The following is a 17,205-nucleotide window of genomic DNA, read 5'->3' as shown; positions in this document are numbered from 1 at the left end:
AAAGAAGTTTGTCCAAAAGCTTTTGAAACTTTTTTTTTTGGAGAAAGGGGATAAGAAGAAATGGGGAGAGCCTAAAATGGAGCAGAAACAAAGCAAGAATTAATAGAGGTGTTTAGATCTTTCTGAATAACTTTGACCAATTCTAAACCCTTCCTTTCTGTATTTCCTTTCTGTTTTAAACCTGTAGAGAACATCTTTCTTTCTCTAGCCTTCTTGGATTCTTTCAATTGACCAAATAACATGAGTTAAAAAAAAAAAGAAGATAGGTTGGCTGGTAGCTCAGATGGTTAGAGCATGGTGCTGATAACACCAAGGTCCAGGATTCGGTCCCTATACAGGCCAGCTACCAAAAACAAACAAACAAAAATGCAATTTAAAAAAACAAACAAGTAAAAAAATACAATTAAAGAAAAAAAAGAAAACTGACTAAATATTGGTGGTACCAAATATGGAGACACAGTTAAATTATTCTATTTTCATTCTGCTCCCCACCCCAACATGGGAATTCTGGACATACAGGAAAACCCTGACTAGCAATCCACAAGTAGTAAGTAGTCATGCTTGGGCCAGACCACTCAGACAATATCCAGTGTGTACCTCCAGAAGTGAAATAGGTTAGACCCCCTCCTTATGAGAGAAAGAGTTTTTTTTAGGACATGGGGGAAAGAGAAATGTTTTTAGAAAAACCCAGGAAGTCAATAAGAAAAAATGTAAAATTATTAATTTTTCAGTCTTATCTTCAAATAAATAACCATCTTAAGGGCAAGACTACATATTTTGCTCAGCATCTAAAGGCACCCCAAGAAAAAATTAACTTTGTTTAGCATACATCTCAGCCCATCACTGGCCATGCTCAAAGGGGCGAATTTTCCCCTCACTGGCACTCAGTGCATACAGGTGGTATCCACTTGGAGAAGCTCTCACACTTCTCAGGCTGGACCAAGACAGATGGAATTTGCTAGATCTACCACTGCATGTGGACAGGGGCTGAAAGAGAATTATCTCCCCAAACTCAAACATTCCCATGAGGGTTTCACAAAAGAGGTTGAGATGGTCCAGAGGGTGAAGATGCAAAAATAAGTTAACTTAAGGTTGGAAATGGACACAAAGGTCTTTAACATATTTTTCACTCGGTGGAAAATAAGACTTAGTCAACCCTCCTTTTTGGTTTTCTTAAACTAAAATAAATAGTAGCGAGGCAGAGCAAAGAAGGAAAGAAAAGCATATAGATGTATGTCCACTTTAAAAAGTACAGGCTACTTAAATAATTACTACAGCTATATACAAAATTCATGTGAAAATTAACACCACAGAAAACACCTGTAAACAACTCTCAGTTATCAAGGAGCTAATGGATCACTTTCATCCTTCCTTTTCACATTTTACCATTCTTGGCACCTGGAATAGATTACAAGTAGAAAAGGAACAGAAGACTCTGACTTTCTCCAAAAAACAGACACACAACTCATGGAAAAGAAAACATTTTAGCTAGTTGTCTATCATCTGCAAAATGCCAAACTGGTTTAATCTGGGGGCTCTCAGTTGATGCAATTAATCATTTTAGCACAGTACAGCATAGCAGCAAATTCCACAATTCTACATTTCTGAAAGTATCTTTTTGTTTGTCTTTGGATGCGGGACAAAACTTAAAATGAACAGTATACATAGTGACACTAACTACCCACCAAAAACATGGCAAATCAAGAACTGGCATTAACTAGAATTTCTCCCTCTGAAAGTATAGCAGTCAAGCAGCTTAATCTAACTTCTTTCGTATTACCTTGAAAAATTCTTAAAAGGAACATCCATTTATGATAAACAGACTCAACCACATCAAGAGGACAAGCTATAAACAAGGTTATATCCAAACTGCCCACTTCATTATCTAGTACTGTCTGCAGTTCCCCACCTGGACTTTCTTCTGCTGCTATTGTTGCTGAGTCCACACGGGTTCTAGAAGATAGCTGCAGAACGTCTCTAATGAACACAGCCACCCACCTCTCCTTTATCTTTCTGCTCTGACATCACTGCCCCCTGCCCCCATGGGCACATGGAATCCCACCCCCCCCTCACACTTGCTACCCTCCAAGAGAGGAGTACAAATCAACCTCAGCAACCATCTGTCCCCCACACCGCCATCCAGAGACTTTTAAATCTATACTTAGAAAACGTTAATGGCATTACCCATGGGGAACCTTATAACTTCATAATATCCTGGAGCTTCTGTTCTCTTCACAGGTTCCATGAAGGGCCAAGCGCTTTGATGGCTCTTGGGTAAAGAAAAAAGTAAGGTATCTAATATGGAAATTCCATGTGGGAAATCATTTCAAAATATTTGCACGAGGCAAATGAAGAGAACACCCACCTTCACTTGCTGGAGGATGCTCTTGAGCGTGCTGTAGAGCTGGTCAGGGTCTCTGGGCTCTTTACTTGAGAAGAGTAAACGACAAGGAGCAATCATTAGTTTTTTACACTTCTGCCAGCCGATTCTTACAAAAACCTAAAATTGAAACCTTTCTTACAAAAACCTAAAAAGAAAACCATTCCAGAACTTTTTATGAAAATTGAAGCCCACAACTGTTGCATTAGTGGTTACAATTAATTTGCTCTTTTTCTCTTAGTTGCTAGGAAAGAAAAAAAAATCACTTCAATTAACATCCTCTGGCCCATCATACTTACTTTTTCTCTTTTCCATTCGGTTTCCAGCCTGTCTCTCCTATACGCCAATGAAATTAAACACTGAATGAGAACTGCTTTTGGTCAAGAGAATAATACAGTCAATACTTATCAAAAGCATAATAAATTACAGCCATGCCTCGGTAAAACTCTATTTCGGGGAAGAGACTGAAATTAACGGCAGTTAGTTACTTCCTTATATAGCTAATAATACAAAACATTTCCAAGACTGACAATCCTGCCCTATATGTTACTGTTTTTTAACACAGGAACTCTAACCTTTCAGAAGAAAGCATAAAAAATAAGTCCGGTACTTCGGACACATGTATTTTAAACTGTAGGTTGAATTTTTTGCGAATCATCCTGTGAAAAAGTTAAGCTTTTATTTTAGGTCAGAACAAACTCTGTCCTGGTATCTATTTTATTTGGCCAAAACCCTGCTTATAATGCGAGATGGTTTAATGTAGCAGATAGAAAACAGAGCCTGGTGGCTGATAGATCTGGAGTTGATTTCCTGCTCTCCCCTTAAAAGTTAATTTACCCTAAATAACTTATGTAACCTCTTGCCTCTTAGTTCATCAATCTACAAAACAGAACTCTAAAAATCAGGTGATGTTACCCCTTTTGAGATTAGTTGATGTGTGTAAAAAAAACATAGAAGAATGCCTAGCACAAGTAGGCATTCCATGATATGGTAGCTATTATGCCATTAAAAGGGATAATATAGGAAAGAAGGGTTTCTGTATTTAGCAATAAAAGATCTGCTAGAGGATAGATATAATGAAGTGATATATCTTACCCAAACAACATCTTATTTTTTCTGGAGAATTTTAGTTTATTTGATTTTGTTTTGTTTATTAAATCTTTAATATACTAGAAGAACCCAGATTTGAACCAAATAAAATTGCCAAATCATATTCAATAGCTTTTGAATTATAAAAACAGCTATGTTATATATGGTTTAACCCAACACAATTCATCTCTAACATACTCACAGACAAGAACCCTTAAGAAAAACTACTGCAAAATATGGAACTTGAAACAATTTTATGATTTCCAACACACATGGCAAAAAACCTGTTTTAGAAGTGTGGGAAAACTGATTTAGCCAAGCACAGATCTCTGCAGGTTGCAACCATGATTGCAATGAGACATGGTACAGACGGCAGGATGTTTGGAGATCAGAATTAGGCTATTTCAAAATTCTGACAGTTACTGGCTATGTGCCATTTAACGTTAAATGATGTAACCATCCTGAGACTCAATTTCCCCATTTGTAAAATCATAATTGCCCTACCTTCAAGGTCACATGTGGGTCATGCCTAGCACTGTGTTACAACTAGCACGCTCTTAATAAATGCTGGATATTAATGGCTAAAACAAGGGGGTGTCTAAGCTCTCCTTGGTTTGTTTGAGTTGGAAGGTAGAGAAAAGACATAAATGGAAAGCATTTGCCACCTTCCTGAAAGACTAAAAATAACACAAAAGGATTCAGGCAGGGCAATAAAGCTTTTCAAATCACTGCACTCTGGAAATTGTTTCAAACACAACTCATGGCATTACCGAAAGAGTTTGCTTTTAAAAGGAGGTCTATACATACTAATTCCAGGGATGCTTTCTATAGGAATCTGTCGAACTCCGTCTTTAAAACATGAAAGTCCAGGGTAGACTTTCCGAATCTGGGCCTGTTTTCTTTCTATCAGCTTTTTAATTATCTGTAAAGCAGAGGAAGAAAATGTGTTTAGTGAAAGAAGTCTATGGATAGAGTTCAAGTCAGTCAACCTATGGAAATGTTTTCCTAACAAAAGATAGTCTTCTTAATGAAACAAAATGGGAGAAAAGGGTGAATGCTATTTAACAGGTAAGAAATGAAAACATTCTACTATACCATGCCCATTTAGTGACAGTCACACAACCATCTTTGAATGATTTGTCCCTGCCATCCAGAAAAGCCAATATGTTGAGAGCACACTCTGCCCCTAGGGCCCACTTGTCATCTTTAACATATGAGCCAATTATTTTGCCCTGCTTCTCTGAGGAGCCGCTGCCAGAATTACAGGAAAGCAGCCCTGAGCATTCACTACGCAGTCAAGCAACAGACCTCTTTACATTACATAACCAGAAACTGTTCCCTTCAGACTGGAGGGGAGACGAACAGGCCTCAGAAAGTCCCAAAATCCTTGAATAGTCATAGCCGAGCTTTAGCTATTATTTAAACTTTTCTAAGCTTGAGCCCCAACCTATGCTGCTTGCATCAAAAAAGCAGCTCTAAAGTATCATCTGCTAAAACAACACAACCATGACCTGAGCCGCCAAGGCTGATTCAGGGAATTCTGAGAAACGTTTTGTTTGTTTTGCAAAATAATTCCTAATGTACTGGGGTAACTATTTCCAAGACAGTTTTCCCTTGGAAAAGAAAAAAACAAAACAGTAGAAGTCACTAACTGAATTCACAAAGGAAAGCAAAAAATTCTAGTTCTTCACTGCATGATTTCAAACACATGGCTGGTAAATCCTGCAGCATGAATATGTCATCCTAATAGTTAAATAAAGAACTTCATAAAATGAAAGGGATGGCAAAAGTATAATACTGAAAAATCTAGATCAGTACTGTCAAATAGAAATATAATGCAAGCCACTCATGTAATTTAAAATTTTCTAGTAGCCATATTTTTTAAAAAGTAAAAAGAAAAAAAGGTGAAAATGATTTTAATTACATATTTTATTTAATCCAGTATATCCACAGTATCATTGTAATATATAACCAACAGGAAAAAATGATCAGATATTTTACATTCCTTTACCCATACTGTCTTCAGAATCGGAGGATTTTATACTTACAACACTTCTCAATTTTGATTAGCCACATATCACGTACTCAGTGGCCACATGTGGCTACTGGCCGCCACTTTGGAAAGGGCCAATCAAGATGGAAGCTCTCCCTTCACTTATTTGTAAGTCCAAGTCTTTTTTAAAAAGAATCCCATGGGCAATATCTTCAATGAACACTTTCATAGAATATATTGAGGACTATGTTTCAATTTGAAAAGTTTTCTTCTCTTTACCAAGGGGTTCTCAAATGTAATGAACTACCAGGTGGCTTCCACAACCTCATGAAGCATTTGAAGACTGTGGACTCCTAAAAACTGACTGCTAATAAGAGTGAAAGGCTTCCTAACCTCTCTGTGCCCACAAGGATCAATTTGGATAAAGGAGACATTTTACTTGTGTCTTCCTCCCTAGAAAAATGTCTTTGCTTCAACTCCCCACCACGATCTCAAAATCAATGCCTTCAAATGAAAGTATGTCCTCATCTTCCTCTCCTTAAACCCATGCCTCAGTCCTACGAAATATTGCTGTCAGTGTTACAGTATCCCAAAACAGAAAATTTTAGGGGGTGTCCCCATCTCTAACACGTCACCAAGTTTTAGCATGTTTCCTTACAAAAAAGAGTACACTGATTTGCCCTTTGGCTCCTCCAAAGCCAGTCCTTTGCAGTCTCACATGTGGATTAAGATCTAAGAATTATCCACCCTCTACCCCCAGCCTACCTGCACGCACGCACGCACACACACACACACACACACACACACACACACACACACACACACACACACACACACACACACACACATATACACAGGCACACATACACCCAATCCTGCTTGCACATAGCCTATTCACACTTTCTCAAATAGAGCCTTCCATCACCCACATACGTGTGATCCTACCTATTCATATGCCCATGAATCTACTTACATTGGACCCTGAGCCTGTGCTCATGCTGATTCCATTACCAGGCTGTCCATTTCAAAGCAAATCTCCCATGAAGCTATCTCAGATGACACTAGGCCCCTGAAGATCCCACCCTCCCCTTGCAGTCAACACTCACAAAGTAGTTCTTAACTCTCCACTCTCTGGTCCACCTGTTCAACTGCACTAGTCTTCTCCTTCTATCTCCACTAATGACAACTACAACTTACTCTGTTCTTATATGCTTTTAGGGGCTAGAAAAGTCCTCAACATATTTACAGTTTGTTTGCTGCCACCATTAGTCCCTACTTTCCTCAGGAGGTTTTTCACAGTTGGAATAAATGATACTTATAACAATTATTTGAATTCTGTGGAAAAAGATAGTATGTGAATCCAAATATGTTATTTTATATGAAAACTTCAGATCTCTTTTAAAAGAACTAAGTTAACAGCTCCAAACCTCCATGATCCATGCTATGGTCTATGTGAGAGAAGACTGGAGGCAGGAAAAGGGATAAGTGGGGAGAGAGAAGGGATCCAAGAGGAGAGGAGAAAAAAGAAGGGAGAGTCAACTTCTAAAAAGTTCACTGCTTTGCTAGCCATCTAAAATAGCTCAGTGTTTCTGGCTTTCCCCTTTAGGTAGGAAGGGCCAACAGATCATGTACAGTTGATGTTGCAGACTCTGCCAAGGGAATCCTGCTCCCAGCTGACACCGTGGGGGTGAACTGATGCTGCCAAGAGGAGGAACGAGGAAAGGGTAGCTGACAGCACGGTGATGGCTTTAGTTGGCCAGCAGCCTCTAATGCAGAACAATGTGCTGCTGAATCCAGAGCTGCTCATTAAGCCCCAAAGAGAACAATGAGGAAAGCCAGCTCTTCAGAGACAGACAGGGAGAGAGAGGAGCTGCTGTGCTTTATTAACTCTTCCAAGTGCTCTATTTGGAATTCTCTCTTAGGCTGACATCTTTGGCCAAGAAGCTACAAAAGTTGCTTTTTATTTTCTAATTTAGGGGGGGGGAAAATGCCTTTTGCTCACTTCCACGGGAGGCATAAGAACAAATTTGAGCCACTTTAAGTAAAAGGAAAATACTTAATGGGTAATTACTATGCACCAGACACTGTGAAAGCAGCTTTATGGCTGTTATGTCGGTAACGCCTGACAAATAACTAAGTACTGGGATTAAAGACATTAGTAGAAACCATTAAACAAAGATGGATTTAAGACAGATGTCTTCTTCAGTTATCTGTTAGAGAACCGTGCACTAGAATGGATAACAGAAGCATCAAGTGGAATTGATGTGAGATGACACTGGTGCAAACTTCCAGTTCCTGAACTCCAAAAAACTTGGGAGAGCTAGGAGGCGATCCCTGGCTCAACACACAAAGTTTGTTCGTTTAACAAATGGCCTTTGTGTACTTCCCAATCCTCTTTTTAAAGGGTTCTTTTTTTTTTTCCTGCCTTAGAGTAATTTAAAATTACTACATAGTCAGATCTATCAACCTTTCCCTTTACTGCCTGTCTTTTAGCTCATTTGCATAAAAGATGTCATCTCAACATCAGATAACAAATCACTTAACACCTAGAAGTATGAGCCTTCAGAACCCACCGTGTAAAAGGAGAGATTAATGCACACTAAGATAATGTCTATGTAAAATGAATAACTGAAATTCAAATAGGTGAAGCAAACCAGTGCTAGAGAAGTTCAAAGGAAGAGCTGCAGCACGGGCTGAAATGGTTTGATTTGCTTGCGTGTTGGGCGAAGGGGGTGGGCAATGGATGAAGACACCAAACAAGAGGACTAAAGCACTGGTAATAATGGCCTTAGGAGAAGAGTGTGGAGATGAAGGCAAAGAGATAGAACTGGGAAGAATCACTGAGGCCAGAACTTAAAGGTTTTGAAGGAGAAGTTAAAATGTGTCACCAGTACTTTATACATTTTGCATTTTACATCAATTTAACAACTACTGATCTCTTAGCAATGGTGACCTACAGAGGTGACAGATCAAGGATACCTTGAAAGAAGAAATCTGGATGAACCATAGCTAACTGAGATTAAGAAATTCAGTCAACCTGTACACACCAAACCCAGAGAAATGCAGCCCACTCTCACTACAGCTGGCCTGGATGGAAGGAACATGGGTCGACCACCTGCTCACCTCCTTCTGCTTTTTAATGATGACAGAAAATTCTGTGTATGGGATTCGTGGATTTAGCTCACATCCCATTAAAGTGGCTCCTTCATAATCCTTGATGTAACCAACATATTTGGTTTTAGGTATTTTAATTTCTTTGGAGAAACCCTGCAAAGGAAATAAATTCATTCATATGAACACTGTGCAGCAAATATTTATCGAATGCGAACAATGTGCCAGGCACTGTGCGAGGAACCAAAACATGCTTCATTCCAGTTCTCATTGTACTATTCTGAATAGGATTCACTTGAAAAATCACACATGAAGTTCAAAAACATCAAAAATCAAATAGAAACCAAGACAACATTAAAAAAAATGACCCCAATGAAACACAAGTAATATTTAAAAGTTTAAATACTTTATAATAAACTAGTAAACAAATGAACAAGTTTGAAACCGAAATGAGTATTAAGGGAAAATTAGGTTTAATTTTGCATTGAATTACCTAATAAACATAACTGATATAAATTGCCCCCAAAGTGGGGAGAGGATCCCCAGGATTCTCAACAAATCAATAACTAACATTGATATCCATCTTGAAAGAAAAGTTTGTCAAAAAATGTAGCAGTTACAGGGCCGGCCTGTGGCTCACTTTGGAGAGCGTGGTGCTGGCAGCACCAGGTCAGGGGTTAAGATCCCCTTACCAGTCATCTTAAAAAAAAAAAAAAAAAAAAAAAAAGTAGCAATTACAACCTTGCTATTGAGGAAATGAAACCCCTTCTTGCAGGCAAATAACTTCCAGACCATCACAATGTGTGGTTATATTAGTGACATTAATGCTCTGCAATATACTCATTTACATATTTTAAGCTATAATAACAGAGTGATACAGGGTATATATTCAAAATTAAAAATAATATATTTTTAATATAAATATAATCTTCCTTAAAGCGTCTATTTCAGTTAAATTAGTTCGATATCAGAACTATGACCAGCAGTTTCCTGCCTGGCCTTTCAGCAAAAACTTATTTTCCAAGCAATTATTGCCATCATCCTCAAAGAGGACAATTGCCAAGTTATTTAAGAACGATGACTGAGATTTCATGCTTTGTAATATAGTTACAGCCTAGAACAGCTGACATTCAAGCTCCCAGCTAAACAATCCCATTGAGTTCTCTTAAGTGAGTTTTATCATAAAGGTCACAAACACATCCCAAAGAATGTGAAAATAAAGATGAGATTAATTATCTGCCATCAGAGCAAGAAAAGCTTTCTAATCATATAAGGACATATTTTTTTAAATGTTAATAGATTTTATGTAGTAAAATCTTTAAAATTCTGTAGATTAATAAAAACTATAAGGAATGTTGAAACAAATATCATAAACGGTTAACATTTATATACAAATAGTTCTCATAAATCGATGTAAAACTAAATATGTTACTAGAAAAAGAGGCAAAATACAATGAATTGGCAATCCAAAAAAAGAAGAAATACAAAGGGTTGATAAACATGAAAAAATAAGTGAAATCTCATAATGACCAAATAAATTCAAACATACAATTTGTTACTTGGAAAAGGGGTAAAAAAGGTTTTTTTTAATAATCAATTATTTTCCTGAGTCCCATTATATATTGCAGATAAGAACAGAAATTGTTACACTATTTAGCAATATATAACAAAAACCTTAAAAATGTCTGGAAGGAACTCTACTTCTACACATTTATTCTAAGCACATTACCATCAATGAGGGCAAAACACACACATACACACACGCAAGCACGTGTACACACATGCACACATGTATACTTACATATAAGAAACACCCAAATATCCAAAGATGTGGTATTGGTTAAATAGTTTTCTATTTATACAACAAAATCCCAGTAAACCATCAAAAATTATATTTAAAAATAATCAGAACGTTAAGTGAAAAAGGCACGTAACTAAATTATATACACAGTATGAGCCAATTTTTATAATTACATACACACTCACACAGAAAAAATATTAGTAAGGTACATATCAAAGCATAAACAGTAAATTTCTCTGGATGGTAGAATTACAAGCAATTTTTATTCTTTGTGCTAAGCTACATTTTCCAAAATTTCTACAATGACTATACATTATTTTTGTAGCCAGAAAAGCAAATGAAAAGTGTTTAGGAATTCTAAATTATTATTGAAATAATATACAGCCAAAGAATAATCTGCAAAAAGCTGAGCTGTAATCTTCTGATAAGAAAGTACAGAGATGCAGGCAGCCAAGCTACTAGCCTGCCAAGTGCTACAGAACCAGGATGGTTTGTAGTCCTTTGTAAACTTCAGGACTGCTCTTCTGTCATAAATGGAGGGCTTCCAGAGACTGAATCCATTCCTCTCATTTATGCAGAACTCTACCCACACAGGACTGGGAATTTCTCCTTAGTCTGGGGATATCATATCTTAGAATGTCAGGATGCATTATTATACTTCACTTATAGATGACATTCATTTATTCACTCAACAAATAGTTATTTAGTACTTACTATGTCCCAGAAACACTCTTTAAATCAGTCTGAAGCTTATTTCTGGCATAGGCTTACAAAATAAACATGTGTACCTCTAAGTAGAACATACAGGGGAGGGGGGAACTTATTTGGATGAAGGCCACCTGACTGCACATTAAGAATGACAGAACAGTGCTGCACAATGAGTAACCTACCTGTTTCTTGAAGTATCCAATTGCATATTCATCTGCATATGTGAGAAAGTTCAGGATGTCATGTTTTATATGATATTCTTTCAAATGATTCATGAGATGCGTTCCATAGCCCTGTGTGGAAGTTAGTATACAGACAAATATATTAGGTTCTAGAGGAAAAAATGTCCCATAAATTCACCAGAAAATGACAAATTTAGAAGTTTGTACTTTGATATAATGTACCAACCAGGACCTTTGCTAAAGGAAATATATTAACACCCTTTCTTGCATGTCTGTACTTTGAAAATGAGCCACAAAACCAAAAAATTAAAAATTGTCGATTTGAGATAAAATCATCATTTGAAAACAAGTTTGGGGTTCTTTGAAAATAAAATACCAAGGCTACAAACGGTTAGTTTAATCCTGAAAGTGTTTGAGTAAATGTTGATTCTGAATTCCTGCTTATCTTTAAAGTATTTGAGAATGTGAGATGAAAAGAGCCATGTAAATGAAAAGTGCTAATCTTCACTAGAATATTTACTAATCCCAGTGTTTGCTGTATACCACAAATCAGCAGCCTTCTAAAAAATCATACCGTCACACACATATGATTCTCAACTTGGTACTATCAGGCCCTTAGAAGCAAGGTCTGAGAAGCCCAGAATCTCTGATCCAGCCAGCAAACATTAGGAATGTAAAGACAGTGAACAATGTTGAAAGAATTAGTAATCAAAATATGAAAAAAAAAAAAAAAAAGAAAGAAAATAGGGAAGTACCAGTGTTCAGTGATATACAGAGCTTAGAGAAAAATCTATAAATTTAATGTGATTGTTTCAGAAGCTCATAAAAAGAAATTAGTAGATCCAAGCATCCAGACACAACTATCTTCACACAAATATTCTAGAATTTGGTGACACATTTTTCTGAAGAATTCAAATGTGTTCACAGGTATGATCTCATGGAATCATAGTACCTTAAGGGCAGGAGGACTTTTAAAAGTTATTTAGTCTAACTCCCTATCCCATGTGAGGCCAGAAATCTTTTGCCTATCTGTCATGAATAGGTAATCTGTTACAATACCTCCAAATGCAGGTGATCACTTGGTCCTGAGACAGACCAATTCATTTTCAACCATTATATGATTGGAAAGTTCTTCCTAATGGTCACCCAAGATCTGGTCTCTTGTTATTTCTACTCATTTCTACCTTAGTTCTATTTCTAGAGTTACAAAGACTCATTCCTGCTTTTAACAGCTAGCTCTTCAAGCCCTTGAAGTATTTACTCTTTCACTCATATCCATCCCTACCTCTCAAGTCCAAGCCAAGCATCATCAAGGGACAATCATATGGCATGACTGGAAGACCATTTATCAACCTAATCCTTTTTTTCAGGGCTTTCTCCAATATAACAATGCCTTTCTAAAACATGTATGTAAGGGCCAAGCACAACAACAATCAGGGGACGGTCTGTCCAGTAAATAGGAGAATAGCATCATCATCTCCCTCTTCTGGAAATAATTCTTCCATCGATGTTACCCTCAAGGACATTTTAGCTTTTCTCAAACATATCAAATACTGAAACACCATGAGTTGGAATAAAACTTGGATAAAAAGACAAATGAAATACAGGTTGAACAAGCCTTATTTGAAATGCTTAGGACCAGAAGTGTTTCAGATTTCAAATATTTTGGATATTGGAATATTTGCAGGTACGTAACATGTTGGCCATCCCTAATCCGAAAATTTGAAATACAAAAATGCTCCTATGAGCATGATGCATCCTTTGACATGATGTAGGCACTCAAAAAGTTTCGAATTATGGAGCATTTTAAAGTTTCAGATTAAATACACTCAACCTGTATCTCTCTCCTTGAGAAGATGATAGTAAAATGGGGAAGATAAACATATAAACACATAATTACAGTATAGAGCTAAACTGTTCAGTATGGTAGCCACTAGCCTCATGTGGTTATTGAGCAACTGAAATGTGTCCAGTCCAAATTGAAATGTGCTAGAAGTACAAAACACACCAGGAAAAAAAATTTCTCATTATTAATATTTTGTACTTATTACATGTTGATATGACAATATTTTGTACTACTAGGTTAAAAAAATCAAAATTAATTTCACTTGTTTCTTTTTACTTTTTTTAATATGGCTACTAGAAATTTTAAAATTATATATGTGACTTGCACCTGAGGCTTGCATTATATTTCTATTGTGCGGCATAGGTACAATGATGTCTTTGTACTTACTCTAGCAAAAAGGCTCAGAAGATAATTAAAGGGGTGGATAGAAGAAAAAGAAGATGCTTCAATTGGGCCTTAATAGAGCTTATGAAATGAAAAAAACAAGGGATGGAGATCAATTGTAAATCTAAGTGTAAAAATAAATAAATAAATAAATAAAAATTTAAAAAAGAAAAGAAACAAAAATAAATTAAATGAACAAATGTAAGGTAAAATGAACTTTACAGAAGTATTATAAAAAGATAGGAAAAGTGGGTATATAACCTAGGAGTGCAAAAAGCCTTCTTAAAGAAAACATAAAATGCAAAAGCATGAAAGAAAAGACTGATTATTAAGTAGACTACTTCAAATTTTAACACTTCTTCAAGAGACCATAAGTAATTTAAGATACCATAAACGTAAGACAAATGACAAGTTGGGAGGGTATAGTTGCAACATATAGTACAATCATTTAATATCAAGAATACATAAATATCTTCTATAAAATCAATACAAAATAAAGAGAGAGAGCCTAAAAGAAAAATTGTCAAACATAGGAACAAGCAATACATATTACCAATAAATATAAAAATATGTTCAACCTCAATAGAAATCAGAGTACTCCATCATAAAATGCAATATTTCACGCAAACGCATGCAAATATTTTTAAGGTTGATGGTGCTCAGTGTCAGGAAGGAGTGGAGGAAATGATACTCTCCAATAGCACAGGTGAAAGTACACATCGGCCAACCAACTGAGAGGGCAATCTGGAAATAAATTTTTAAATTCAGACTGGCCATATTCATTCATACAGCAATTCTGCTTCTCAGTGTCCAGAAAAACATTTCCAAATCGAATACTGCTGGTGATAGAAAATTACTGGAAATAAACATAGATGTCTTCAATCGGGAAATGATTACATAAATTATGGTGCAACTGCATTATGAAATACTATACAAAAAGAATAAAGTAGCTCTATATTAGCATTAATAGAAATTTCTGCAACAATGAAAATATTCTTTATTCATGCTACCCAACATGGTAGCCATTAGTCATATGTGGCTATTGAGTACTCAAGTGACTGAGGAACTGAATTTTAAATTTAATTTAATTGACATAAATATAAATTTAAATAACCACATTTATGCATAAAGTTGAAACATCTCTAAGATACAATGTTACTTTTTTTAAAAAAAAAGTAAGGCAATACATACAGTATAAATTCCATTTATGTAAACAACAACAAAACATAGTCACTCTTATTCCAACATATATAAATCAGTAGAAAAATAGCTGGAAGGATGTATGCCAGGCTGACAATAACAGGATGGTGGAGGGGAGGGGAAATTCCCATTTTGCTTTATCAGAAAATGTATTTGTGTGTGACTTATGTAATTGAAAAATACTCTTAACGAAAAATTTTTAAAAATTGGAGGAAAGGGAACGGTTGGTTAGTTGGAGAGAGGTGCATATGCATAAGAAAAGTAATGCCTAGAAATTAATAAGAAATGTGTCTTTTGATGAAACACTTTAACATAGATGTGGTTGATGCAAGAGAGCTAGGATTTTATTCTATGCACCATCTTTTCAGGAGTTAACAGAACTACAAATTTTCTCCCCTTCACCCACAATCTAATTTTACTCGAGAACAGCGATGATGGTTCCTTTGATAAATAGCTTCTCAAAACTTACATAAGATATTTCTCATCAGGGTCCACTAATTTGTCACCTCTTCAGAGAAATTTTCCAGATTCCAAGTTGCTTGTGAGCATGGGTTGTGTATATTTAACTCGAACCTCCTCTGTATCTAGCACTGTGACTGGCAGGAGTGTAGCTTAAATATCTCCTCGGTTAGAGAAGCACTGGCAACATAAAGCTATTATAAGCAAATGTTTAGATTTTAACCTCAGAACTATTTCCTTGTTTGTACACCATTATTTTTAACTGCCACCAAAAAGATTCTTTTCCAAATTCATGTAATAACCTCAGTGTTTACTTAAATATTCATTATGGTAAACAAGTATTAGCTATGTAATTTTAAAGTTGCACAAATATCAAATCCAAATAGTTTTTAGATGACAAGATACAGTATTCTAAAACCAGGCGAGCCCACACCAGCCAGCCACCAAAAAAAATAAATAAATAAAACCAGGTGAGGAGCTTCAAGTAAATTCTCACATGTTATTCTTGCATGTGCTTTGAGCAAGGTAAACTCAAATACAACTATTAAAGCATTTACATAAATTTGTACATATGCTTGATTCTCCGAAATGACCAGAGACAAATTTTAAAGTACTATTTCACCAAGATTTTTTAAATAGTAAATAAACATTGAAAACCTTTACTTGTGAATTTGCTGTTTCCACCAATAGGTGCTACTGCCACTGGGACCCATCTAGTTTGATTCCATGTTGTCCAGTGCTGATGAGCTGGCGAAGCTCAGTTATATTTATCTTAGACTACAAGTACTAGGGCAGTGCTACGTTTCAGGAGTTGTTCATCAATCATTAACTAATGACACAGGACAGTGAAAAGACCAGGAAATTAACGGAAGAACCATTTCTCCAATTTCTATTTCTACTAAATGGCAGATTAACATTATAACACACACACACACACACACACGCAACTTCCATCAAACTCATCTATTCTGTTTAGTTCTGAAAGACTAATCATTTTCTAAAAACTACAGTTTCGAGTCACTTACAAGAAGTGATTTTTTTTCTAGTTCTTTCTACTGAGTTTGTGATGTTTGGCCACCTTCTTTCAAGTCTTCAGAAAATTACATGGTTTGGGAAAAAAATAAATTGCCCTTCTGGGAAGTATGAAGACAAAATATCCAATTCATATTAAATAACTTCAGATTCCCTCTGGTATCCCTCAAAGTGTCCAAGTCAACCTTAATCAACCTTTCCAAACAAGGCACTTTGTATAGCTATCTTTGAAACAAAAATTATGCAATCTTTTTCTGAAATTATAAACCAAGGACATATTTTCCAGGTGTTCTCCCTATGAAAAGTCAAACAAAATTTTCCTTTAAGTAAGGTCCTATACTCTGGACACTGGCAAACATCTGAACATTTCTCACTTTGGCTAGGGGGGGAAAGAAAGATAAACACAGCAACAGCACCATCTAAAGACATATGGTCAGAATTCCTTGAAAAAGAGACAGAGATTGGTTTCAAGCAAATTTGGATCTTCACCTTCCACGGTCAAAATAATGAACGCAAGACCGCTGAATTGCACTTGCCCTCTGCTGCATATAGTGCGAGAAGTGAAAAACAAAAAGCTCCACTTGTGCTTTGTGAGAGTAAATACACCACAGCAGCTAGAACTGGCACTGTGACCAGAGAGTAAGTTATTAATGAGAGCAAAAGTACCACAGCATTGGCTGTAGCCCTCAAGCAGAGAATGATTCCTTCTAGTGACTTAGTTTTGGTTTTTATAAATGCCATTGCTGCTTTGAAGCTGAAGAAGTCAACATTGTCCTTAGACTGCCCAATACAGGCGCTATAGGCCACATGTGCCTTTTGAGCACTTGAAATGTGGCTAGTCCAAATTGAGATGTGCTGTAAGTGTAAAATGCACACTTCATGTCAAAGGCTCAGTACAGAGGTCTCAATAATCCTTCGTGACATTGAATACCTGTTATAATTGCAATACTTCGGATATAATAGATAAAATAAAGTATATTTTAAAAATTTATCTCACCTGTTTCCACTTGCCTTTTTTTT

General features: G+C 36.2%; 1 protein-coding gene across 3 annotated transcripts in view; it reads right to left on the bottom strand.

Annotated features, from left to right (window-relative positions):
- Nucleotides 1-17,205, bottom strand: part of KAT2B (lysine acetyltransferase 2B) — a 212,099-nt gene that overhangs the window by 98,396 nt on the left and 96,498 nt on the right. For 2 of the 3 annotated variants that reach the window (XM_063114028.1, XM_063114027.1), the window contains exons 12-17: nucleotides 11,265-11,375; nucleotides 8,586-8,729; nucleotides 4,277-4,391; nucleotides 2,680-2,716; nucleotides 2,366-2,429; nucleotides 2,185-2,269 (exon numbers count right to left, since the gene is read on the bottom strand). In XM_063114028.1, coding sequence (XP_062970098.1) covers nucleotides 2,185-2,269; nucleotides 2,366-2,429; nucleotides 2,680-2,716; nucleotides 4,277-4,391; nucleotides 8,586-8,729; nucleotides 11,265-11,375 — 556 coding nt within the window. The remainder of the gene's footprint in view (nucleotides 1-2,184; nucleotides 2,270-2,365; nucleotides 2,430-2,679; nucleotides 2,717-4,276; nucleotides 4,392-8,585; nucleotides 8,730-11,264; nucleotides 11,376-17,205) is intronic. The other variant, XM_063114029.1, reaches the window with a different exon arrangement.

Source organism: Cynocephalus volans, chromosome 11 (genome assembly GCF_027409185.1).
Source record: "Cynocephalus volans isolate mCynVol1 chromosome 11, mCynVol1.pri, whole genome shotgun sequence".
Taxonomy (NCBI): Eukaryota; Metazoa; Chordata; class Mammalia; order Dermoptera; family Cynocephalidae; genus Cynocephalus; species Cynocephalus volans.
Note: the sequence above shows the minus strand (reverse complement) of the source record. Positions and strands in the feature narration are given on the sequence as shown.